The sequence below is a fragment of the Prionailurus bengalensis genome, chromosome C1, assembly GCF_016509475.1.
Source record: "Prionailurus bengalensis isolate Pbe53 chromosome C1, Fcat_Pben_1.1_paternal_pri, whole genome shotgun sequence".
In the NCBI taxonomy this organism is placed as follows: domain Eukaryota; kingdom Metazoa; phylum Chordata; class Mammalia; order Carnivora; family Felidae; genus Prionailurus; species Prionailurus bengalensis.
Window position 1 is genome coordinate 117,375,038 of NC_057345.1, and position 26,666 is coordinate 117,401,703.

A 26,666-nucleotide genomic window follows, 5' to 3' on the forward strand; every position below is an offset into this window, starting at 1 on the left:
CACTAGGTAAAAATGGTCCTGCTTGTAACTTCTCTTATGGAGAAGTCTATGGAGCAGAGCTGAGAGTTGGTTCGGTTCTCTGCCATCCCTGCCCACCAGTCCTCCATTGTTAATACACCTCCATGGTTGTGTATGCAGGTGCTGTAGAGTAGTTATGATAATTAAGGGGATAGAGATAACTAATTTTTTAAAGGTTACTTATTTATTTTGAAAGAGAGAGAGAGAGAGAGAGAGAGAGAGAGACAGAGGACACAAGCAGGGGAGGGGCAGAGAGAGAGAGAGAGAGAGAGAGAGAGAGAGAGAGAGAGAGAATCCCAAGCAGGCTCCGCACTGCCAGCGCAGAAACCGATGTGGGACTTGAATGCATGAACCGTAAGATCATGGCTTGAACCAAAGTCAAGAGCTGGACATTTACCCAACTGAGCCACCCAGGCACCACACAGAGATAGGAGCCAGTTTTTAAAAATTCCCGTGCAAACCTTTTCCACTTTTAATTTTATTTAATGAATGAGGAGCCACCATTCTCCCCAGTGCCACTCAGGAAGTGGCAGAGTCAAGACTAGAGGCTGGAATTTTAAACTTTGTTGCTCTCTTCATTACCTCAGGCTGTGTAATTGTGTGTTTCTTCATTCTTGTTGAAGCTGGTATTTTTTAACTTCTTCCTGTTAGTCCCTGGCAGAGTTGGGCTCACAGTTGGGCTATTGTTCTGATAAACATTGCTCTGTTAATTTCCACTTTCCTGGCTACTGCAAAGGAGAATGGCTGTAGGGCCATGGGCTTCACCTCTTATTGTTACTCTCCCCCCCCCCCCCCCCCCCCCCCCCCCCCCCCCCCCCCCCGGTTTAGACCAAGATGATGCGGCAGGAAAAGGTTGAGGTGCTTATACCATAGCAGGGGGCAGAGAAGGGTGATGCTGGGGAATGGAAGAGCCCTTTGCAGTTGGGGAGGAGGAGTTTAAGAGGAGTTGGGGCATTTTTTTGGAAACACCTGGCATGTGTCCCTTTTCCCAGGAACTGGTACAGTAAGGTCTAGTGGCTCCATGGCTTTCGTGGTGAGATCTTGCTCAAGGAAAACACTTAGCGTGATACATCAAGAGGAGGAAAGGTAGTTGGCCATTCTAACCTCACCTGCCTTTTCTTTTGTATCATTTTTACATTCTCTTATTATTTTGGAAAACGTGTGCAAGTGGGACTTTTTTTTAAACTTACAAATAGTGTTACATTCTGAGTCATTTTGTTTTTGTTTTTGTTTTTAATTGAAGTACAGTTGACGCGCAATGTTACATCTGTTTCAGGTGTATAACATAGTGATTGCGTAAGTCTGTACATTATGCTGGTGCTCCCCACAAGGGTAGCCACCGTCTGTCTCCACACAGTACTGCTGACTGTATTCCCTGTGCTGTCACTTTCATCCCCGTGACTTACTCATTCCAACAGTCTGAGTAATTCCTAACACTAGCACTGCTGTCAGGTAGTCCTCTGTGCGACACCGTGCCCTCAAATGATGATTTCAGAACTGATGACCGATCGTGAACCGACGCTGTGCTGGTTCGTAAGGTCTCTCTGGGCAAGGGCTGAGTCCTGTTTATCGCGTCCCCGTGCCTTCCAGCAATGCCTTGCACATAACAGACCTGGTTTTTATTTGGTCTAACCATAGGTCACCTCTGGGACTGCAGGTTAACTTGAGACGTGTTTCCTTGTTGGGCTTTTCCCTGGTAGACAGCCTGGACAGGATGTGGGTGGAAGGAAGAGATGTCTTACCTCCTCCTCCCCCCGTTTGTTTATATTCTATTTTCTGCATCTTTTAATATAATGTGTGGTTTTTTTTTTAAAGAATGTTTTTGTATAATTCTGTTGTTGTATGAAGTTTTGCTGGTGTTTTTGTTGGTTTAGAAAATTCCCAGGGGGTACAGGGAGAAAGGCACATATTTATTTACCTGGGTCACTAAAAATATCTCTGCAAGGGTACACAGGAAACTGGTGACATTATTTGCTGTTAGGGAAACTAGGTGGCTGGGGGGCAGGAGTGGGAGGGAGGTTTTATGCTTTTGTACCTTGTGAATTTGGGACTATGTGATTGATATTCTCTGAATGCTTCTGAAAGCAAAGATGGAGAAAATGCTTGAGAGTATCAGTTACTTTTTTTAAAAAATTTTTTTAATGTTTATTTACTTTTGACAGAGAAACAGAGCATGAGCAGGGGAGGGGCAGAGAGAGAGGGAGACACAGAATCCGAAGCAGGCTCCAGGCTCTGAGCTGTCAGCACAGAGCCCGACGCGGGGCTCGAACCCACAGACCGAGAGATCATGACCTGAGCCGAAGTCGGACACTCAACCGACTGAGCCACCCAGGTGCCCCCCCCCTTTTTTTTTAAGTTAAGGAGAAAAAGAGTAGAGAGGACCCCATCTGCTTAACGCTTAGGGACTAACAGTGTCTTTCATTCTGTGGGTTTTGTACATAGGAGTTTGTGACCTACTTTTGAGTATCTTGAGCCTTTATTGCATAATTACCCTCAAGAAGCATATACTTTTATTTGTTGGAAATCCTATACAATTCTTAGGGCAGGGGAGCTTTTTATATATAATACGTATTTTAAAAATTATAGAGAGGCTGAAATGAACAGAATTATTCCTCTCCCAGCAATGGAGACCGCATTCTCTTGCCTGTTACTTCCTAGCTGAGAATCATGTCTGACCTCCTTTCCCTGAGTGAGAACAGAACTAGGCCACGCTTGTAATCGCAAGGGTTTGAAGGTGGGGAGAGGAAACTAAGTGGCCATGTGGCCTTAGAAATTTACTTACCTGTACTTTTCCTCAGTTTCTTCATCTGTAAAATAGGGATGCTAATACCTACTTTTTACAGTTGGTTGGAGAATTAAAGGCAGTCCATATACATCATCTGGCATTGAACTTGACACCTCAAGTAGAGGCTTCAAAGTTGTGTGATCATTATCATTATTGGTTAGTGTCCGTTGATTTTAGGCCCTCGGAGGAGTAAAGGATAGGAGATTGTTGTCACTGAGAAGGAAAGATAGATGTTTGGGGGAGGGCAGAGTGCATCTGATATCTGCGGGTGTGTAACAAACCACTGCAGACCTGTGGCTTACAGCAACAACGAGATGTTACCTCTTAGAATCTGTGGTTTGGCTGGGTGGTTTTTTGCTTGTCTCCTCAGACTTTTGTAGCTGCAGTCAGATGATGACTGAAATGGCTAAGCGGTCCCTGACGGACTCACTCCCACGTCTGGCGGCTGCTTCTGACCGTCGGCTGGAGCGTGCTGCTTGCCTTCCACATGGCCTCTCGGGTTCCAGGAGCTTCTTCCCAGCATGGCGGGCCCTGGGCAGCATTCTAAGGGTGGGCGGCAGCACTTGCCTCTCAAATCTCTGCTTCCTTTTGCAGCAGCTGGTTCCCCACCGGCCAAAGCAAGTCACAGGGCCAACCCCAGAGTCACTGTGGGAGAGGACTTAGGCCCCACCTTGATGAGGGAAGAGAAGCAAAGAATTTGTGGCCATTTTTAATCCACCACAAGCCCAGTCTTGCTTGATTTGCTTCTTGGGCTGATATTGGACAGAGAAAAGAAAAGGTTCTGTTTGTCCAGTTTTCCTGTATCACTGATGCCTCCTTTATAAAGCTCAACATAGCTGATTAAGGAGCTGTGGTTATTTTGTTTGGCTTAAAAATTGGAATAAAGGGTAATAGACACTTTTATGTATTTGAAGGTCCTTCTTATGAAGGAGGGACCAGTTCCACGGTGTGGAAGTGATGGAGAGCGGCTGTCTCCTCCGCCGTGTGAAGCAGGGTCTTCTCGAGGGCCGTCCTGCCCCCAGCACCATGCATGTAGAAGATGGGTAATCAGTCATGTGTCAGGGACTTTGAAGGAGGGTCTTCCTCACTGAATGACTCGACTTGAATGATTACTGCCGGTGTCAGAAGTCTCTGATTCTAGAACTCAGAAAGTGCATTGTGCTGTTTTTTTGTTTTTGTTTTTTAAATGTTTGTTTATTCTTGAGAGAGACAGAGCGTGAGCAGGGGAGGGGCAGAGTGAGAGGGAGACACAGAATCCGAAGCAGGGTCCAGGCTCCGAGCTGTCAGCACAGAGCCCAACGCGGGGCTCGAACCCACGAGCCATGAGAACATGACTTGAGCTGAAGTCGGACACTTAACCGACTGAGCCACTCAGGCAGGCGCCCCATCGCACTGTGCTTTTTATACCGAGCGTAGGGACGGATGAGGTGATGTCAGAAAGGAAAAGAATCTCTGTGCTCAGACTGGAAGAATTATTCTGTGCAGAATTTTAATTTTACTTGATTTATTTGCCTGCTAGAACCCCTGAGAGCTGGGACTTACTGCTGATGTGTGGAACAGTTCTCGTTCCTGCAGCGTCAGGGAGGTGCTGCATCTGGAAGACAGGTTTTCTGTGGCTCTTGTTAGGTTGGAAGGCAAGGAGAAATTGCATAAGAAATAAATGTGTACAGTTGCTGCAGCAGCTATAGATTCACTGTTCAACTTGTTCAGTCTGATGAAAACAGTGTTAGTGTAACTTTTCTCGAATCATGTGTTTTGCCCTCAAACATGATTTTGAGATCTCCTGATTTTATAACAAACACCAGGTCTAAATGGTGCTGTTGTCAGCTGAGGATACTGTCCGTAAGTGATCAGAATTGAGCCTGTTCCCTCTTCTCCTCTCCCTGTCCCCCCACCCCCATCACTCCCTTTTCTTTCTCGGAGGGAGGATGACGAGGCAGGGATGACTGCTCACCTTGTTGTAAAGCTCCTGAGCAAGAAGTTTGATGGAGATGCTGTCTTTGGTTCCCATTACCAGGCCAGCCACTTGGGTCAGTGGTCTTTCTATGGCGCCCACTCCATTTCCGGCAATGGGTTTTTTAGAAAACTCAGAGTAAGGCAGTAAGAGTAAGCTACGGTACTTACAGTGATTCACATGCAGACTGGGGTTAAGTTTTTGGTGGGGAGCAAAATTGAAGCCACGAATAAATATGCTAGCTGAAGCAGAAGACTGCTTTCCTGACTGGCGTATTTACAAGCTGGAAAATTGTGAAAAATGTCAACCTACCAACTGTGTAGCTCATTGGCTCTTTGCTTTGGGTTTCCATGTTCTTCCTGATAAAAATATTAATGATGTTATTCTGTTATGGTTGCCAAACGTTCATGCTTCTCACTCCACTTGTGATTGTAAATGATTCTGCAGCGCGAATTGCTTTGTCTGTGGTTTAATGTTTCAAAACATTTGAATGTTACGTTATCTGTGCTGATTTGTCGCTCTCTTTTACTTTTCAGAATGGACTGCTGAATTATGAAGAATTTCAGACCCAAGAGTAGAACCTCGCTCTGCCACTCACTCCTTTATCTCCTGCTAGTTATTTAAATTGGACTTTTAATATCCTACCAGCTGCTCTTCAGACACACATGGTGCATTGTTGCCATTCCCCGGATTGCATCTTTGAAACACAGGCTCTTAGTAACCCTCAGCGAACAAAGAGGCAACCTCCCGGGTACGTTTACTGGGAGGGTGTCACCCTGACTGCCCTCTAGCTTCTGCTGGATCTGGATTTGAATTCCACCATGGAGCCTCGCATGGAGTCCTGCCTGGCACAGGTGTTGCAGAAGGATGTGGGGAAACGACTGCAGGTTGGCCAAGAACTTATAGACTATTTCTCAGACAAACAGAAGTCTGCTGACCTTGAGCATGACCAGACCATGTTAGATAAACTTGTGGATGGGCTCGCTACCTCTTGGGTGAACTCTAGCAATTACAAGGTAAGTCGCGCTCCGGGAGGCACTTGTATAGGTGGCCGGGCTGCCTTGGTGGGTCCGAATTGGTCCTTAGGAGAAAGGATTCCTCTGGGAGAGATGAGCAGGATTCTTTGGCCTCCAGTAGGACACTCTGGTTGTGGCTTTTGGACATTTCATTCTGAAGCAAGTAGAGTTTACTCTGATTCTTGTTGGAGATTCAAAGAATCCTTATGCTTTAGCACTTCGAGAGAAGGCCAAGTGAACACGTAAAGAGAGGCTCTTGTGTTGGAAAGTTTACAGGCATTTGCAGCCTTGAAGTTAAAGCGAATGCTGTATCTTGCAGTGAATGGGTCATGAGATGTTGGTGAGTGGCCCTTCAGGAAAAGCAAATGTATTCACTGGTTTCCTGTGGGGGATAGAATTGGCTATAGTACGTGGAGCATTTTACCTTCAGGTCACTGTGTTGAAGTTGGCCTAGGTACCTGGCCAAAAATAGTATGGGTTGCCAAGGACTCTTCTGCAACCTGTATGCAATGGCCTGGAGGCGTTCCTTCAGCTTCTAAAGATCAAGGTGGGCATGTGCCTTTGGTGGGTAGTGGGTGGAGGCAGGGGTCCGAAGACCCAAATGAGCGTTTTACCCATTCAAGGACTGAGCTTTCATGAATAAAGACGGGACTTGAAGCACTGAAGAGATGTCATTCTCTCTACCTGTCCCCTCCCCCTTCCTCTCTCTTTCAGTTTGACCCTTTGGGTCAAGATTGGGGTGGAAGACTGGGGCGTCGGCATGACTCCTAATAAGTGCTATAAACATTGTGAAGGGAGCCCATGAGAAACAGAATCTCTTGTGCCTTTTTCATTGACCCGGTTTTCTGAGATTGGTTTGGACCTGGAAACTGGTGTTTACAGACTCTTGTTTTCCAAATGCATTAAACCTTGGTCTCCTCTAAGAGTCAGTAGGCTTTATACTCATTAAGGGACCTAGGACCCTAATATTTTACTTACAACTGCACATAAAAGTTATCCTGTCTCTGAAAGGTGAGCTTAACTTCTATTTCATTTACCTATTTATTCATTTAGCTGAAGTTACACGTGCGGCTTATGTGCTCAGCCTTGGTGGTGGATGGTGGGAGTGTTACAGGAGAGGTGTGGAGGGTCTAGTCTAGAGACACCTTATCTGTGTTTGGATCACAGTTCCGCTGCTTTGTGTGCACATTATGATGCTTTTGGGTGAGAGTAACTGAAGTCTGACTCATTGGCTTAAAGCCACTGTATGGACGTCGGGTGATTTTCTGTAAGAATTTAAGAAGCCTGCAGTAGCTAAAGCAATGTCCAGGGAAGGAGAGTGTCTGCTTGTGTCTTTCTCAGAAGCTCCCCAGCAGACTCTTATACATCAAATTGGCCAGAATGGCTTTGCCTGCCCACCCCAGCGTCACTGGAAAGTGGATGGGTGTCCATGATTATTGTCTACCATCATGCTTGACCTCCTGATCTTAAGAGTCCAGCCTCCTTGGAGTGAAGCATGTGGCCATGTGAAGGAGGGGGGATATTTGAGCCCTGTCAGACTCCTGCTCAACAAGTACTGGGTGGGTGAGTGAACAAGCACTCCCTAGGTGTTCAGTTCCATAAAGGCAGACAGTGAAACAGAGATTGGCTCCAACCGCACTATACCGACTGTGCAATAGCAGACTGCTGTTGGTGTACAAAACTCAGGTTTTATATATATTATGGATTGAAGGAGGAAGTTGGGGATGGGACTGAGGTAATATGGCTATTAAATAAGTAGCCCACAGGGTCTGCTGTACTGTCTGAGCTCTTAACCTCTCGGGCTCTGGTTCCCTCATCTACGGTGTTGGGATAACGGAATTATTATAAGCACTAAATGAAGGAGTGTATAAAGTTGTCCCGCTCCTGCCCCATAACAAGCACTCAGACGTTAGCAGTCGGTGTCAAGACTGGATCCTGCCTCCGAGGAGCTCATAGTCTGGCATTGATCAACAAGCAAAGGGTTTTACAGTACAGTAGATTGGGAGCAGTACAGTACAGGTGGGAGACCCACCGGACTGGGTGGGAAGCCAGAAGAACATGGTAACACTGCCTGGAGGAATCCAAGGTGCTTGAAGGTTGGGTAGTTTTTTCAGAATAGCGTCTTCCGGGTCACAAAAGCATGAAAGATTAAGACTTGACCTTTCACAAAGGAATTTTTAAGGAAGACAGCTTGGTGGGAAGAAGTCAGCGAGATGACATTTGCTACTGACTTGCAGGTAATCATGGACAAATCACTTTACCTGTCTCTTCAGTGCAGGTGTTTGACTAGGTAATCGGGACTCCAAGCTCTAATACCTTATATGACTTCATACTGATGGCTTTGTGGTCTTGGCCATGTCATATGGTTCTAATGTTACATGGTAGTGAGCACCCCCTTTCTTTATAAACTGAGTGTGATGACACTGCCCTTTGCACACCTGGTGCCCAGAGCTTGGAACACAGTAGGTGCTCAATGAATACTGGTTTCTTTTTTTAAAAATTTTTTTTACGTTTATTTATTTTTGAGACAGAGAGAGACAGAGCATAAACGGGGGAGGGGCAGAGAGAGAGGGAGACACAGAATCGGAAGCAGGCTCCAGGCTCCGAGCCATCAGCCCAGAGCCCGACGCGGGGCTCGAACTCACGGACCGCGAGATCGTGACCCGGGCTGAAGTCGGACGCTCAACCGACTGAGCCACCCAGGCGCCCCAATGAATACTGGTTTCTTGAGTGAACCTGGGGCTTAGACTGTTCTGCAAGTACTCCTGGGGGCTTTACCAAAATCTGGAAACTTACCTTTTAGACCTCTCCCCCACCCTTTTAAAATTATAGATCAGGATTTCTCAGAGCCTGATGTGCATTTTCAGTTTTATTTGATATGTTTTTTAAAAAAAAAAATTTAACGTTTATTTATTTTTAAGAGAGAGAGAGAGAGAGAGACAGAGCACGAGCCGGGGAGGGGCAGAGAGAGAGGGAGACACAGAATCGGAAGCAGGTCCCAGGCTCTAAGCCGGTAACATAGAGCCTGACATGAGGCTCGAACCCACGGATCGTGAGATCATGACCTGAGCTGAGATTGGACCCTTAACTGACTGAGCCATCCAGGTGTCCCTTGACATGTTTTATATATTATGGATTGAAAGGATTCACTTTATGTTAAAATTTTGCAGCTTGGCTTCTTGAATTTTTTTTTTCTTTTTTAAGTTAAGGACTAAAAGGATAGGAGATAAGGGAAACAATTTTAGTCTTTTTTTTTTTTAAATTTTTTTTTTTTTCAACGTTTGTTTATTTTTGGGACAGAGAGAGACAGAGCATGAATGGGGGAGGGGCAGAGAGAGAGGGAGACACAGAATCGGAAACAGGCTCCAGGCTCTGAGCCATCAGCCCAGAGCCTGACGCGGGGCTCGAACTCGCGGACCGCAAGATCGTGACCTGGCTGAAGTCGGACGCTTAACCGACTGCACCACCCAGGCGCCCCAATTTTAGTCTTTTAAAACAATAGTACTTGAGTATTGTTATTTCTTAAAAGAAATTTTTTTAATGTTTGTTTATTCTTGAGAGAGAGAGAGAGAGAGAGAGAGAGAGAGAGAGAGAGTGTGAGTGGGGGAGGGGCAGAGAGAGAGGGAGACACAGAATCTGAAGCAGGATCCGGGCTCCAAGCTGTCAGCCCAGAGCCCAACTCGGGGCTCGAACTCACGATACTTGAGATCATGCCCTCAACTGACTGAGCCACCCAGGCGCCCCGGGTATTATTGTTCCTTAACAGAGAATGTAGTTGAATGTCAGCACAGTGTCTCACTTAAAAAAATAGTTGGCTGGTGCTTGAATCATTTTACATTTGATTCTTCCTTTCCATTTAAAAAAAAAAATTTTTTTTTTAATGTTTTTATTTATTTTTGAGACAGAGCATGAGCAGGGGAGGGGCAGAGAGAGGGGGAGACACAGAATCTGAAACAGGCTCCAGGCTCTGAGCTGTCAGCCCAGAGCCAGACGCGGGGCTCGAACTCACGGAGCGTGAGATCATGACCTGAGCTGAAGTCGGACGCTTAACCGACTGAGCCACCTAGGCTCCCCGACATTTGATTATTTCTTAAAGTGGTAAGCAAATTTGTATTTGGCATTAATGGCAGTTTAATAGCTGCTATTTATTGCTCAGTTACCGTATGTCTGGGATGTTACCTATTTAATCTTCGCAGCACCCCTGCAAGGTAGATGGTGGTACCCTGATTTTGTACATGAAGTAACTGAGGTCACCCAGAATTTTGAGGTATAATTTCTACTAACGATTATGGAACTGGGGCTTTACTGTAGGTCTCCCTGATTTCCTAGCCTCTGCCGCTCTCATAAGAACACAGCAAATTTTCTTAAAGGCCATGTAGTAAATACTTAAGGCTCTGTGGGCCAAATGGTCTTCTCACAAATATGTAAATAGTTTGGGTCCATATAGTGTGAGAGCAGCCACAGGCAACACGCAGATGAATGGATATGGCTGTGTTCCGATAAAACTTAATTTACAGAAACTGATGGAGGGCCAGTTTGGCCCATGGACCGTAATTTGCCAGCCCCCAAACTAAAACATCAAGCCCCTACTATGTATAAATGCTTTTTCTTTACTGGTGGGAACCATTCATGATTCATCTGAGGGAAGAGTAAAGTTTATGATTTGCATGTGATTTTTGGAATGGGGAGAGCATTCTTACAGGTTTGTTTTTGAAGCGCTGTATCTGAATTTTGAGAAAACTTGCCCTTTGTAGCCTTCTCTCACTCAGACTCCTGTTATGATCAGTTTGCATTCTGTTAGCCTATCACTGATCATTTTTTTGTGAGTTGGCCTCGGACTTTCTTTGGTAATAGAAGTCATCCTGGGGATTGAGGAATTGGTTATCCGAATAAGGCCCTCAATACATCCAGAACACCAGGGCTACACCGTGGGGTGCTGTTCAACCTGGAAGCATTTACTAAGTGTTCTTTGTTGTCACAGTGACTGTGGGAGACACAGAAGGAGAGGAGAGACTCTTGTTTGTTTTTTAGATTACTCGGACATTAAAAATAAATCCCCAAACTTTGAATACGGCCACCCTCCTTGATCTGGTCTCTTCCTTTAGTAAAACTTGAAGAACGAGGAAGATGGCGGAGTAGATTTTTGCCCGAACCTCCAGCCACTGTTGAGTTTTCCTTCCCCTTCTCTCTTGTGTAGGTGAGAAAGGATGAAAGGAACAGAGCGATCTGACCCAGAGAGGCTGCCTGGGCTCCGGCAGCTGCGGGGAGTGAGGGAGCATGATGCTGTGCACCCCTCCCTGGTGCTGACCCCTTCCATTCAGCCGGGCAGCCCCACACACCTTACATTTGCGGGCATCTGCACGTTTAGTGGGCTTGGTGGGGACCACGTGCTTTTTGTGAGTACAGTCCCACAGTCCTTTCTCCACAGTTCCCAAATCCCTGAAGCCCCAAACGTAGTGATTTTCATTTGTTGTTTGACCCAAAGTCAACTGACCTGAAACTACGTGCAGTCTTGATTCACCTGCTCAGGGCATGTTTCACAGCAGAAATACTCATGTTTGATTGTGGGCTGCCCTATGTACTGTTTAATATATGTATATATATTCTCTCCCCACCTTATACATTCTATATATATTTCCTGTCTTGTATGTGTAGCTGTGTGTATTACCTTACCCATGTAAAACCTGAAAAATTTTGTATTCCAGAGCACCCCTGGCAGCCAGAGTTTTGGATAAGTGATTTGTGGACCTGTCTATATTATTGTAGACTAATAATGATAATCTGTGATTATGGGACATTTACTGTGTACCAGAAATTGTGTTAAATATGTATTCATTTTTACCTTCTAGTTACCATATGAGATAGATACTGTTGATTACATTCTCCAGATGAGGAGACTGATGCTCAAGGAAGTCAAATCACTTGTTCAAGGTGACAGAGCTAGTAACCAAGGTTTTTGGGACTTGACCCCAGGTGCTTATGCAACAGCGGAAGTTAATTAAGCACTTATGATGTGCCAGATACTGTGGTGGGGGCTGGGTGTCCAGTGGGGACCATCGGGCTCCGTCTGCACCCTGACCGTGCTACCGGTGCCTGGGCAGTCTTGCTCTAAGTTTGGGACATGCGGACTTCATCCCAGTGCACTCTTGTCTCAAGGCCCATGCCAGACTGCTTTGTATTTGAAATTTTAGGTTCTCTGTTAACCTAGGGCTTCTTTTGTCTCTGCCCTAATGGTCTTTATGGTCTAACTGGGGACCAGGGTAAGGCAGGTGAGAGGACAATGGACAGTGTAGGATAAGATATCATTAGGATATCTTAGGAGTGTCTATCATAGGAGTGTCTATAAATGCTGTAGAGTGGAGAAGAAAAGAAATGTTAGGGTTTGCTTAGTTGGAGAGCCCATGATGGTGAGGTAGAATTACACAGGGCTATGAAGAATCAAAAATAATGTGTTTTCTTTCTTTTTTTATAATTAAAAAAAAAATTTATTTTGAGAGAGAGAAAGCACAGTTGGGGAGGGGCAGAGAGAGAGGGAGGGAGAGAATCCCATGGAGGCTCCACACTCAGCATGACCTGTGAGATCATGGCCTGAGCCAGAATGGAGTCAGACGCTGAACGGACTGAGCCACTCAGGCGCCCCTAAAAGAAAGGAACATGTTTCTAGCGTTCAGAGAAGCCTCACTTCCTTTCTTGTTCCTCCTCTCTGGGCAGTACCATCTCTGTAGACCATGGAAGATTTAGTCTTGCCTTAAGCTTCTTTACCTCTGCCCTGGATCAGGTGCCCTTGATAGGCGTGAGGGAAGGAAGGTGTTGACAGATAAGGGAGATTCCTCTCGTTTCCCTGGCCTCTGTTGCTACAAGCTTGGCTTTCATTGAGGTTTTTACTTCCCCCTGTGTGTCCTTGAGGGGAGAGCCAGAAAAGATTATTGGATTCAGATGAAGTGACTTCTGTTTCTTTTTCTGGCAGTCTGCTGGGTGCTGCCATTAAGCCATGCCTCCGTTCAGAGGCTGTTCATTTCTCCCAGAGTTTGTCCCTGCAAGTGTTGTTCATTGGTTGTAAGATCTGCATTTCTTGGGGCGGCCTCCCTCCCTTCTCTCCTTCCTTCCTTCCTTCCTTCCTTCCTTCCTTCCTTCCTTCCTTCCTTCCTTCCTTCCAGCATTTACGTTTTATGAAACATTTATTTAAAAAATCTTCTTAGGGGAGCCTGGGTGACTCGTTGGTTGGCACCTGACTCTTAATTTCAGCTCAGGTTGTGATTCCAGGGTTGTGGGACTGAGCCTTGCGCCCGCTTGATTCCCTTTCGATCTCTCCCTCTACCCTTCTCTCCCACTTGCGCTCTCTCTCTCTCTGTCTCTCTCAAAAATAAAAAAAAAGTATAGTTGGTGCACAATGTTATCTTAATTTCGGGTGCACAACATGGTGATTAAACTTCTCTGTACGCTATGCTGTACTCATGACAAGTGTAGCTACACTCTCCTCATACAACACTATTACAAGATCATGGATTATATTCCCCATGAATACATTTTATTCCCATGATTTATTCATCCCACTACTGGAAACCTTTACCTCCTACTCCCCTTCACCCATTTTGCTCCCACGCTTCTGGCAGTCATTCATTCATTTATTATTTTTGTTCCAGTGTAATTAACATAGTGTTACATTAGTTTCAGGTGTACAATATAGTGATTCAGCAGTTCATGTATTACTCAGCACTTATCAAGATAAGTGTACTCTTAATCCTCCTGGGGTATGTTTTAAAAAGACAGATGTCTCGGGGCGCCTGGGTGGCTTCAGGCGGTTAAGCTTCCAACTTCGGCTCAGGTCATGATCTCATGGTTCATGAGTTTGAGCCCCGCTTCGGGCTCTGTGCTGACAGCTCAGAACCTGGAACCCTCTTTGGATTTTGTGTCTGTCTCTTTCTCTGCCCCTCCCCTGCTCACACTCTGTCTCTGTCTCTGTCTCTGTCTCTGTCTCTCAAAAAAAAAAAATGTTTGTTCAATAAACATTAAAACAAAATGAAAAGATAGATGGCTCTGGTGTTGTAAGTAGAAAAGCTATAGTGAGCAGTACTAAGCAAAAGCAGAAACACGTCAGGAAAAGTTATTTCAAGAAAATTTCGTGGATCGTCAAGTAAAAATGGTACGTTTGATGTATGTAATTAATGCACTTCTTTCAAAATACGTGTTTATGTTATATGAAAGAGCATCAGAGTGTGTCGGAAATAATTCAGATTTGAGTGTGAATAGTCTGGATTCCTGTGCTGGCTCTGCAGCTTTGACTTCTGAGCAGGTAACCTCCCTCATGTACACAGCGTTATGTGGATTCAGTGAGCCAGTGTACATAAGGTGCCGGTAGTGATTAGTGTGTAGCATGTGGTCAGTGAAAGGAAGACAGTGCAGACATTATGTAGTTATGGAGAGGAAATATGTAGAAAGTGGACTTGCTCATGGGGCTGAGGTTGCCTACCTTCCCGTAGTCCTTGCCGGCCTTGGATTTTTTGTAGTGAAGAGCTGTGCACTATTGATAACCAAGAGCAGAGCATCAGCTGTTGGAGAAATCCAAGGGTGAGTTTACAGCCTACTGGTGGGGGCGCCTGGGTGGCTCAGTTGGTTAAGTACCCAGTTCTTGATTCTGGTGCAGGTCATGGTCTCGTGGTTCGTGGGTTTGAGCCCTGTATTGGGCCCTGGGCTCAGTGCGGTCAGAATCCCCCTGCTTGGGACTGTCTCTCTCCCTTACTCTCTGCCCCTCCCCCGCCCGGCTTTCTTGGTCTCTCTCAAAAGAAATAAATAAACATTTAAAAAAAAAAAACACACACAACTTTAAAACCTACCAGTTGAGGACCCCTTTTAGGAGGGTTTAGCAGGGGTGTTTTTATTTTTATTTCTAATACTTTGCCTTGCTAATTTAGAAAGCTAAAATTTAAATAAGGATATGTATAATAGAAGAAATCTTAAATTGAATGTCACAGCAGAAAGAAAAAGAAACAGCTGGGGTGAGAAAATGGAGCCAAAAATGAGGCGGATGAATCTGTACATGACAGCTAATGTTTACTAATAGCTAACATTTATTTATTTATTTATCCATTTATTTATTCACTTATTTATAAGAATTATTTATTTTTTGAGACAGAGAGAGTGCAAACAGGGAAGGGGCAGAGAGAGGGGGGACAGAGGATCTGAAGCAGGTTCTGTGCTGACAGCAGTGAGCCCAATGTGGGGCTGGAACTCATGAACTGTGAGATCATGACCAGAGCCGAAGGTGGACGTTCAACTGACTGAGCCACCCAGGCACCCCAGTAGCTAACATTTCTTAAGTGCCCGTTATGGGCCAGAAACCGTTAAATGCTTCGCATCTGCTGCCTCATCAAATTATGACGTAGGTACTACGTGAAAAGTCTTGTGACTAGTCCTATTCTGCAGTTGTTGGGGAAACCGCCTAAGAGAGTGAAGAGAGTCACATAGCTAGAAAGTGTGAGAGGCGGATTTTAATTTGAGTAGTTTGACTTAGAGCCCACATCTGCATCCATGTGCAATGCCACTTTTTTGTAATGTTGCAGCAGTATTAATAATTTCTACTGGAGCATAAAGAATAGAGTGTAAGGACTCACCCCGGAGTTCACAGCGATTGCTTTAGGAGACTGGGTCCTGAGTGAGAGATAAGCAACTCATTTTGTGCTTTAATGAGAAACCCAAAATATTTAAGGTTAATATTTAAAACAGTTCTTTGGTCCTAGTAGACTCATGACCATATATAAATACTCTTTAAAACCTTTTATTTTGGAAAATATTCAGACGTATCGGAAGGTTTCAGAAAATAGTGCAAAGAACTTTCATGTAGTTTCGCCCAGATCCCAGTGTTAACCCTTCACATTTGTTTTGTCTTTCTGTCTGTGTATGCACGCGTATTATCATCATTTGTGGACCGTTGGAATGTGAGTTGTAGACACAGTGCTCTGTTGCTCTTAAACACTTGCATGTATTTCCTAAAAACAAGGACATTTGCTTATGTCATCTTAGCACAGTTATCTTAAGTCAGTGGTAGGATCAGTAGAGGAAGATCTGTCTCATCTGTGAGCCTTATTCATATCTCACCTGTTGTCTTCCTAACGTCCTGTTGTAGCAAAGGCAAGAACAGTTTTCTTGTCCACAATCCAGTCCAGAACCACAGTTGAATTTGGTTCTCATCTGGATAGTCTTCTTAAATCTGAGGTGGTTCATCGTCAGTCTTGCCTTTGTCTCTCTTAATACTTTGGAAGAGCACATTTATTTTGTACAGCCCTTCGATTTGAGCTTGAATGTTTCTCATGATTAGATTGAGGTTGTGCCTTTTGGGCCGAATACCATGCAGGTGTACTCTGTGCATCATATCAGGAGAGACACGGTGTGTGTCTTTCTCTTCCCTGGTGAAAGAGGTCTTTGCCAGGCAACTATGTAAATACCCTGTTTTTGACCAAACTTTCACCTACCAGTTTTAGCATCCATTGATATATTTTGCCAAAAATAATTATTACTGTGTTGTCTGCCACAGGGTGACTTTCTGATTCCATCATTTCTTCTTCATTATTAGTTGGCTCCAAATATTTTTGAAATATACATCCTATGTCTGTTTGTATAGCAGGAATTAACCGTATATTTTGATAGTTATCCCCAAAAGGAACTACTGTGAAGAAAGAAAAACTTTTTCAAATTAGTCTCATTTAGATACATTTATACTCATAAAGAATTTAAGGTAGTCTAATGATTTGTGAACCTATAAGACGCATGATGTGATGAAGTTTGGTTTGGGCTAGCAGTAATGGAGAGATGGTCGGCTCTACGTTTTCATAACGATTGTGCACGGGATACAGAAAGGCAGATAATAGCAAGACGTCTTCCTGGATTTAGGATATTAAAGGACACTTTGCAGGAGAGGGGGAAAGCAGAGCATAGAAAACATGAAACAGAAGACAGTACTGAGTGAGATCTAGGTTATTTTGCTGTACTTCCTGTGGACAGAATCCACCAGCTTGTGCTTTGGACTGAGGGCGAAAATGTCATAAATGGGGAGGAAGTGCTTCGTGCCAAGTTCAGTGGCTGGTAGGAGTCTGTTTAATCATCCTTTAAAAAAAATTATTTTGAGAGAGATAGTGCGAGTGGAGGGGGGGCAGTGCAGAGAGAGAGGGAGAGAGGTCGAGAATCCCAAGTAGGCTCCACACTGTCAGTGCAGAGCCTGACTCAGGGCTTGAACTCATGAACTGCGAGACCACGATCTGGGCCGAAACCAAGAGCCGAACACATAACCACCCATCTCTGGCATCCGCCCCATCTCTGTTTAATCATCCTTAAGCGCTTTGTGGAAGAATGGCCCTTAGGATTCTTTGTTTAAAAAATAGGTATTGGTACACATTCATATTACAATATATATTTGTAAGGTGTATTTTAATATATATTGATCCCTGAGATCAGGGGTCTCACGCTCTACCGACTGAACCAGCCAGGCATCTCTTAGGACTCTTGGGTGAGGGAAGAGAGATGACTCAGTGGGCTCCACGAGGAAGCATGTTGCAGGTGACATTAATGGAGGTAGTGTTCTGAGATCCTACACTAGTGGGGCTGAGCAAGGTCCTGGGTAGAGGAGCCTGGAGAGATAGTGGGACCTTGGGACTGACTCTAGGGGCAGTGGAAGACATCAAAGGACTGCTGGGTGCTAACGACTGCCTTAGGAGTTAGGGAAGTGGCGTGGGCTAATACCAGGGGGAGAGGGGAGAAGCAAACTGGAGTAAGGGCATTAGAGAGGAGGACAGGGTCAGGGGGTTTTGCTGTTAGCTTGGGTATATGAAGGACTGGGGTGAATTTGAGAAGTCCTCAAGGTTTCAGGCTTCAGGATGCAATTTATTGACTGTGGGTAACCTTATGGAAAAAGGTTCTTTTCCTGCATGATGCATTTTTTTTTTTTTTTAATTAGAGAGGACATTTTGGGGCGCCTGGGTGGCTCAAGTCGATTAAGTGTCTGACTTCAGCTCAGGTCTGATCTTGCAGTTTGTGAGTTTGAGCCCCTCATCGGGCTCTGTGCTGACAGCTCGGAGCCTGGAGCCTGCTTTGGATTTTGTGTCTCCCTCTCTCTCTGCGCCTCCCCTGCTCACGCTCTCGCTCTCTGTCTCAAGAATAAATAAACATTAAAGAAATTTAATTGGAGAAGACATTTTAAGAAAAAAATACCAAATAATTTGGAGGAACATTTAGGAAAATTTTTGTCTTTGACTTACTTTGGCAGAGGGTCTTAAGCCTTGTATGCTTTGTGATTTACATATGTATCTTGGGAACATCTTTTTTTCAAACACTTTTTTTTAATTTAATTTTTTATTTTTAAAAATTTACATCCAAATTAGTTAGCAGATAGTGAAACAATGATTTCAGGAGTAGATTCCTTAATGCCCCTTACCCATTTAGCCCATCCCCCCCCCAACCCCTCCAGTGACCCTCAGTTTGTTCTCCATATTTATGAATCTCTTCTGTCAAACACTTTTCTTTTTTTTTTTTTCTAATGTTTATTTTTGTGAGAGAGAGAGAAAGAGAGAGAGGGGGGAGGGGTGGGGGGAGAGAGAAGGAGACACAGAATCTGAAGGAGGCCCCAGGCTCTGAGCTGTCAGCACAGAGTCCGACGCGGGGCTTGAACTCACAGACTGCAAGATCATGACTTGCAGTCATCACTGACTTGACTGAGCCCAAGTCAGGTGCTCAACTGACTGAGCCACCCAGGCGCCCCTGTCAAACACTTTTCTTGAGGCTGCCTAATTGAAGTATTTTTGCAAATGCTGATTTAGAAAAATAATTTTGTTTTTCTTATGGTAAAAGTGATATGTGCCTGTTATTTGAACAAGAACCAACTAATAAAATTTCTGAATATAAAGTTAAAATGAAAAAATTGAAGATCAGTCACAGTCTATTGCCATAACTAGTTTATTTTTATATTGGTAGAAAAAAGATGGAAAAAATATTTATGTAAGACGGCTCATACTATACATGTTCTGTATGCGTGTCTGTGTGTTTTGTGTCTAGTTTCTTTCATTTAGTCTACACATGCTATTTTGTGAGCTTTTTTTTTTTGGTTACGTGTATGTCACGATGATTTTTTCACATCAAAAAATCAGATCAGTTATGAGTTAATATAACTTTAATGTATTACTCTCTTCTGTGAATGGTTAGCCATCATTTCTTTATCCATAGTTGGTTGCTAACACATAGGCAGTTTCTAGGTTTGTTTTTTGTTTGTTTGTTACAAGCACTGAACATCATTGAGGGTACATATGTTCACGCTCGTGTGTGTGCGCGTGCGTGCACGCGTGTGTGTTGACAGTTCTGAAAACCTTTCAGCCTGAATCGCTGGGTTAGAGTGGGCCAGATTGCGCGCCCAGCAGTGGTGCAAGAGTGCGTGCTTCAGTACCACCCGTGGGTATTACCGTTTCTTTGGACAGCCTTCCGTTTTCATGGGCAGAATATCTCTGTGTAGCTAGAGCAGCACTTGATAGAGAGGATGTGAAGCAAATCACATGATTTTTGTTAATCTCATTTCCCCTCTATTTATTTTTTAAAGTTTTATTTATGTAAGCACTCTCTACTCCCAGTGTGGGGCTTACACTCAGGACCCCGAGATCAAGAGTCGTGTGGTCTTCTGATTGAGCCAGCCAGGCACCCCAATCTCATTTCCCCTTTACAAGATTGACGGAAAAAGGTTTTGTCTTCTTAAACATGAGCAGAGAAGAAAATGTCTGTAGTTCGGAGAAGGAAACCCTGATGCCTTGACAAAGTCCACTTTGTTGGATTAAAGAAATTAGGTCTCTCTGTCATTTTATTCCCATTAGGTTATCTTTTTTCTACACAGAATGACAACAATATTGATTTATCTCCCAAGAGAGTTGTGGGGTGGGGGGAACCATCATAATCCATTTTTTGGAATGTTCCTTTCCTTTTCCCAAGTGCTTTCACACCTCTTGTAACCTAAATGTCAGCTCATCTTAACTGTTCTGTGTTGGGAAACACTAAGTAACGCCAAGTAGATGGTAATTTTGGTTTTGTTGGGCAGCGAGGGATAGGTGTGTGATCTTATTTGATTCTTCATATGATTCTAAGGATTTTTTTTTTTTTTAAACAGCTTTGCAAAGAAAAGGACTGATATTAACCTTTCTGATCATGGGAAGGGAGTCAGATAAACTTTATGTTGAACAGGATTTGAGTTCAAAGCAGTTTAAGCTGTAAAGGGGCATTATTGGGGCAAGTCACACCCACAGTGGTGATTGAGATTACTGTGGAGACAGCACTGGTAACTCAGGTGGGGGAGGCCTCTGCTTCTGTCTGGCCAGTGCCTTCTTTTCTGTGTTGCACTCATGTCCCACTGTGGGTCCAGTTCACATCTTGTAGCTTCACCATCAGAAGAAAGAGTCTCTCTTTCTCCAGCTTGGATTACAACCACACCCCTCCTCCTCCCCAGCTTGGGATTTTTGAGTCCCCAAACCCTTGACCCACTCATGGTGGCCAGGTAGTTGTGGCAGTGTAAGAAAATGGTGGCCCCCACTCAGTAAACCTCATGTCAAGGGATGGAGTAAGGAGGACAGGTTGCCCTAAAGGAATGAAGCTTGGCTCAGGGCAGGTGGCTTGGATGTGACCACTGGGGGAATTATGAAGTTTGTCAGAGAAATTCATATTTTACAGTTTATTTATTTGAGAGAGAGAGAGAAAGAGAGAGAGGGAGAGAGAGAGAGAGAGAGAGAGCAGGGGAGGGGCAGAGAGAGAGAGAATCCCAACCAGGCTTCCTGCTGTCAGTGCAGAGCCTGATGTGAGGCTGGATCCCACGAACCACAAGATCAGGATCTGAGCTGAAATCAAGAGCCAGATGCTTAACCGACTGAGCCACCCAGGCGCTCCAGAAGTTTCTATTTTAGATTGCTTGAAAGGCTGCAGGGCTCTACTGAAGTCTCAGACATTGGGGTTGGAGGCCCGAGTGTGTATCACAGCTCCTTTTACCATTTGTGTGGATGAGCCCCGCCATTGAGGCTGTGCTCCCTGAGATCCGGTGTGAATAACCTGAGTGTGTGACGTGTTCCACAGTGCTTGGCAGAATTCTCTCTCTGCGTATGTACCTCGCTTTGCTTCTTTTCTCTCCGAAGACCTGTGTTATTTGAGCTTTTAGACCTGTCTTCAAGCGAGAGCTTTTCTATCTTTCCCGACCCCTTTAAACTGAGCACCTTACCCTTTGTGATTGTCATTGTGGCTTTTGGAATCACAGTGCCAAGATGCCCATGATGTTAGGGGTATCATGCCATTCTTTCCGTATTTTAAAAACCTGAAGTCCGAATCATTTATGTGTGATGTGCATAGCGATGTGCTGCATTTAACATTTCACATGTGCTCTTACCACCACCTGCCTGTCCTGTTTAAAACCTTTCTTGGGGTCTCCTGTAGTAACTAAGGAAATGGGACTTCAAAACAGCTAGTGAAGTTGTGCCTTTAAGTCTGTTCATCACTTATATTTTCCTGAGAACCATTTTGGGGCATTTACCTCTGTTAGAGCTCCTAAGTCGTTTTAAACTTAGGAGGGAAGTCTACGGCCATACCACCCTGAACGCGCCCCATCTCGTCTGATCTCGGAAGCTAAGCAGGGTCGGGCCTGGTTAGTACTTGGATGGGAGGTCGGAAGGGAGGATGCTGAGGGTATTGAGAGGAGGAGGTGGAGAAAGCTCCCGGCCTCCTTTCCAGCCCTCCCCTGGATCTGGACCACTTCCTTGTTCTCAGGACTAGATCCTCTGCCCCCTTCTTGTCCCTTCAGGTCCAGATCTGTTCTCTCAGGGCCAGAACTCTCTCCTCTTGGGTAACTTGATGTTAGCCAGAATCAGCCTTCTTGCCCAATGATGCCGCTTTGGGAGCAGTGTGTTCGGAGCAGGTGGGCGAAAGCCAGTGTTCCTCACACTAAGTACCGCTTGGGGACTAACTGTGCCGCACGCTACCAACCCAGCCCCGAGGGGCCGCCCGTACTGACTGTGTTTGTGACTCTGCCGCTTTACTCTGCAGCTCTTCATGTAAAATGGATGAGGACGATTTAGACTCACGGGGCCCCAGAGCACAGGTGGTATGGGCACAATGGAAACATGCACACACACTGAAGACAGCTGACAAAAGATGGGCTTCTTTTCCTTAATGCTTCCTAAGCCTGCTTTAGTTCAAGAAAACCTTATGTATGTGCACCATGTATATATTGATGTTACATAGAGAGCTATATGCTGCTTTAACATTTATGCTTTTACTCTGTATCTACATTAATACATCAGTAGCTCAGACTTCACGTTTTTAAAATACAGAAAGGATGGTATTACACCATAAAAACACTGGCATTTTGATGCTAGAATTCCAAGGAAAAATCCAGTATGACATGTGCCAGACTATTAATAGAGTATTTTTAAGGGGGAGGGGAAGTGTTATAAGCGAATGTGTACTTACTACTTATGTTTTTCATTGTTGGAATTTTTTTTATATATACAACTAGCATTAAAATTACTATTTTTTCTTTTTTAGGAATACTGTAGGGCCCTCAAAAAAAACACTGTAGGGCCCTCGAAAGGGCTCATTCTTTATGCATGTCAGCTTTATTTGTATTAGGTACATGACTGTTTATTTTCTGCCCAAGACTTTTATCCTTTTTTTTTTTAATTAAGTGTTTTATTTTTTATTTTTGAGAGAGAGAGAGAGAGAGAGAGAGCGAGTGAGTGCAAGCACAAACGAACCGAGGAGGGACAAAGAGAGGGAGACACAGAATCCAAAGCAGGCTTCAGGTTCTGAGCTGTCAGCACAGAGCCCGACGTGGGGCTTGAACCACAAACTGTGAGATCATGATCTGAGCCCAAGTTGGATGCGTTAACCAACTGAGCCACCCAGGCGCCCTAAGACTGTTACCCTTGACAGAGGAGGAAGCGGAGCGATCAGGTTGAAGGTGGCAGAACAGGAAGCCATCTGGAACTCCTCATGTTTTTCTGTGCTCTGAAGAGAAACCTTGGTGGAAGGATTTATTTTTTTAGAATGAGATCCTGATCCACCCCACCTCTTTTTTTTTTTTTTTTTTTTTTTTGATTCCTTTCTTTAGGGAAAATAGATCTTTTTTTTTTGCCATCCCCAAACTAGGTATACCCTGTTAGGGCAAGGGATGCCCTTCTGGAAACAGGAACACTGACAAAGGAGAGCTGACGGGCTTAGTCTCTGGGGAGTTGTGCTCTAGAATCCTACTTTGGCGCTCACTTTCATATACCTCCGGCTGTTCCAGCCACTGCTTTTTTGTTAACTTGTAGGCAGATGCTCCCAAGCTGCAGGGATGCTTAGGAAGCCCTTGGTAATGTTGGGGCTCCCACGTATCAGTCCCTTCTTCAGAGGGGTGGCTCCAACTCTGTAACACAGTAGGCAGTTTTTCATGGAAAAGTTAAGAGCCTGGAATCTGGGGCCACACTGCTTGGGTTAGAGCTCCTCTCACTAGCTGTGTGATGCTGGGTAAGTCACTTAACCTCTCTAGGTCTCAGTTTTCACCTGCAAAATGGGGACAATACTGCTCTCACAAGGTTATCATGAGGGTGAAGGAGTTTATACACGACTGCAGACTTGTTAGCTTTATGATCATTTCATAGCATCCAGTGGGGTACTCTTTCTTCATTTCTTTGTGGTTGATCCGGCACTACCCCTGCCTGCCTTTGGTTACTGTTACAGATTTAACTTGTCCAGAACAACCAGACAGTGGCAGCAAGAGAGGCCACAGAGGAGTCTGTCAGGTTGCAGAGCAGCTTCATTCCAACAGACCTTAGAGGGAGCACTGGCTGAAGGGGTGGGGGGGTGGGAGAGGAGGAGGAGGAAGCAGGAGGAGGAGTAGCGCAGAAAGTTTACTGCCCAGGTCTCTTCTTTGCCTTCAAAACACTAAAATGGATTGTGGGTTGTACGCCCTACCTTCCCTACCTTTTCTCTCTTTCTTTGTAAAACTATTTTGGAAGCAAATAAACAATCATCTTAAGGGTGGGGGGAGTCACATTCACTGTGGGGTCATTCATTTATCCACCTCCCTCCGGAGAAAAACCACAGGGTTAGAGTGTGACTTCAGGTGTTTGCTTCCGTACCAGGCTGCGGTGAGGGAGAAGTTTCAAGTCGTGTGCACGCAGTTTGACTGGCTGTGTGTCAGGGAGCCGTGGAAGGCTGTGGACTGACTGTGTGTCAGGGAGCCGTGGAAGGCCGTGGAGAGTTTCCAGTGTTGGAGGAAATTGCACTCAGACGTGCACGAATCAGATCACAGTGAAGGGCATGAGTATGCATGGTAGCAAGAATGGGAAGGGGTTTGGGTGGGATGATACTAGCCTGGTGGGCACTTGAGAAAAGAGGAAGGCGATTTTGCTTGAGTGAAGTCAAAAGTGAACCAGAGAAGTGTGGGCTTTTCATATTTTGCCAAAAGGAATAAATGCTGGTGGAGAGCGTGGAAAAGATTGTCACCAGCCATCTGCTCTCCCAGTGAGAGTTAGAGGTAATAATAGGTTTTTCTCTGGATTATTCTTAAATCTTAACCCCACTTCCCAGAGGTTAGTTAGCCCTGAGACCCCTCAAGGTGAAGTAATATCCCCTTTAGGCACATAGTCAGCTTTTGACTAGAATTTGAGTGGAAGTCTGTAGAACATCAAGGCTTTTAGGCCCATTCAGCCTATGGCTGGTAGGTTTAACTTTTTTGCCCTGTTGTCATGTTGTTTCGGGAGTATGGTAGGAAAAATAAAACCAGTCTTGGATTTCCTGCTGGGCTAATAGTAGTGGGTAGTGAGTTTAAATTTTCAGTGGAAGGAATAAAAAAAAAATTCAGCAGGTGCTTAGAAGAACAACATCTCTTACCGTAGTGGATGGGAACTGGCTTGGTGTCCACAGGTGAATAAAAAGAACCCACAATAAAGACTATAGGTTGACTAGCATTCTACTCTTAACAGCCAGAACAATGTCGATAACCTTAGATCCAAGAAAGAAAACACGGATTTCTTACTAAAAACAATAAGGGCTTTTGGGGAGGGAGAGAAATGATTTTTAGGCACTAGTTAATAGTACCGTGCATCAGAAGGAAATCTAGCTGGATATGGTCGAGCAGCAGATGAGGTAAAGTCAATAAGCAATCTTATTTTTTAAATGAGGGGCAGTCAGGATCAAATTCATTTTCCTTTTTGGCTGGTTTTGTTTTAATATTTGATTTGGAGTCTCTGAAAGTTTTCAGTGGAGCGTTTTAATTTTCAAAAGTAGCATGCTCTTGGACTGAGGCAAAGAATTGCAAGTTTCTGCTCATATTTATTGGCCCAGGAAGTAATTGCAAATGGGCCCTGTAGGTCTTTGGTTCTATTTTACATCCTGCCCTGCGGTCCTGGAGTTGCGGCAGCCTTCTTTCTGAAGCCGATCCTTTGCTCCGAGGTCACCTTTATGTGATGCTGGTCTGCCTGAGAAGAGAGTCTAAAGTGGAAATTCAAGGTCAGCTATGTAAGATAGCCATTGCCAGAGTGACATACAAGCACACAAAATGAATCTTCCCTCCTCCCATTCTTGGTATTAGAGGTCAGCGCGGGGTTCTCATTGCAAGTTTAGGGTAGGAGAGAATGCTTTTTGACTGATTGAGGGCATGGCCTCTCATTTCTAAATGGTTTAAAGAGTTTATGCCCCATCGTTTGTTCATTCCAAAGTCCTAATGATATGGGTGATATTTTTTTCTCAGACGGGAATGTGGCTTTTGGCAGTGACTCTGCATCACAATTGCTTGAAAATAAACAAGTCCTTTGGTGCCAATAACCAAGGCCTCTGTGCATGTGATGTGTGTCCATGAAAGAAAAGTGTGGCCGTTGATTAAAAAAAAAAAAAAAAAATCACTTGAAATTAGAACTAGTGGCTTTCAAACTGGGAAAATCTCAACTGTCCGGCATTAGGAGAATAAAAGATACATGCGTGTAAATGTTTCCACACATCTGTCCAGAAGATGGTGTGCTTTGCAGCAAGTATGGTTATAAAGTGTTTTCAGTGACACGGGGAAATGCTGATGGAATAATGTAAAATGAAAAAAGGTAGGTGCAAAATTTATATACACTGAGAGCTATGTACGAATGTATAGAAAAAGTGATCTGGAAAGAGATAATGAAAATTTTAATGGTATTAATCTATATGATGAAATTATAGAGGATAGGGTTTCTTTCTGTGTTCTCGTATTTTCTAAATTTTCCACAGGAGGCACATATTATTTTTATAAATAGGAATTTAAAACTTTTCTTCTATACCTGCTTTTGAGAAGGTGTACTAGTCAGGAAATTATAGCGATGAGATCAATACTCTCTGTTACATGAAGAAATAAACAGAACTTGGATTTGTTGCAGAAAGCACTGCCTTTGTAACTTAGAGTGATTCCTTCATTTTTCTCTTGGAATTAAGGCAGCAACAAAAGTAGCTTTTCAAATTTAAAATACATGATGCCCAAACAATACTGTAGTCAGGATCAAGAAACCACTGAGCATATTCAACTGCTTCAGCCCCACTTTTCCCCATAAATGTGCTTATAGTTGCTCTAAAAAGAAGTAAAACTCTGTAGAAAATCTGTTGCTGCATTTAATACATGAGTTGTTTTGATAAGTTTTGCCAGCTAAATGAGCAAACATTGGTATAAATTTAGCTTATCTTAATGATTTACTGCTTTTTTTATATACATTTTTGTGGTAATTGCTAGTTTTTTTTTTTCTTCCTTTTTTTGCCTCAATTTCAAGATAGGAGATGGTGAAATATGTCATGGCCAAATGTTCAGAGTTGATTAGCAATGCAGTCAGAGTAAGCCAAATCTGGGTGATTTGATTTCTGTTTTATAATAGGAGCACTAATTCAAGAGGAG

The 26,666-nt window shown here is 44.2% G+C and overlaps 1 protein-coding gene across 29 annotated transcripts in view; it reads left to right on the top strand.

Annotated features, from left to right (window-relative positions):
- CLASP1 (cytoplasmic linker associated protein 1) overlaps window positions 1-26,666 on the top strand; it is a 276,145-nt gene that overhangs the window by 31,869 nt on the left and 217,610 nt on the right. For all 29 annotated transcript variants that reach the window (XM_043576525.1, XM_043576524.1, XM_043576531.1 and 26 more), the window contains exon 2: window positions 5,294-5,773. In XM_043576525.1, coding sequence (XP_043432460.1) covers window positions 5,579-5,773 — 195 coding nt within the window. In that variant the 5' untranslated portion in view covers window positions 5,294-5,578. The remainder of the gene's footprint in view (window positions 1-5,293; window positions 5,774-26,666) is intronic.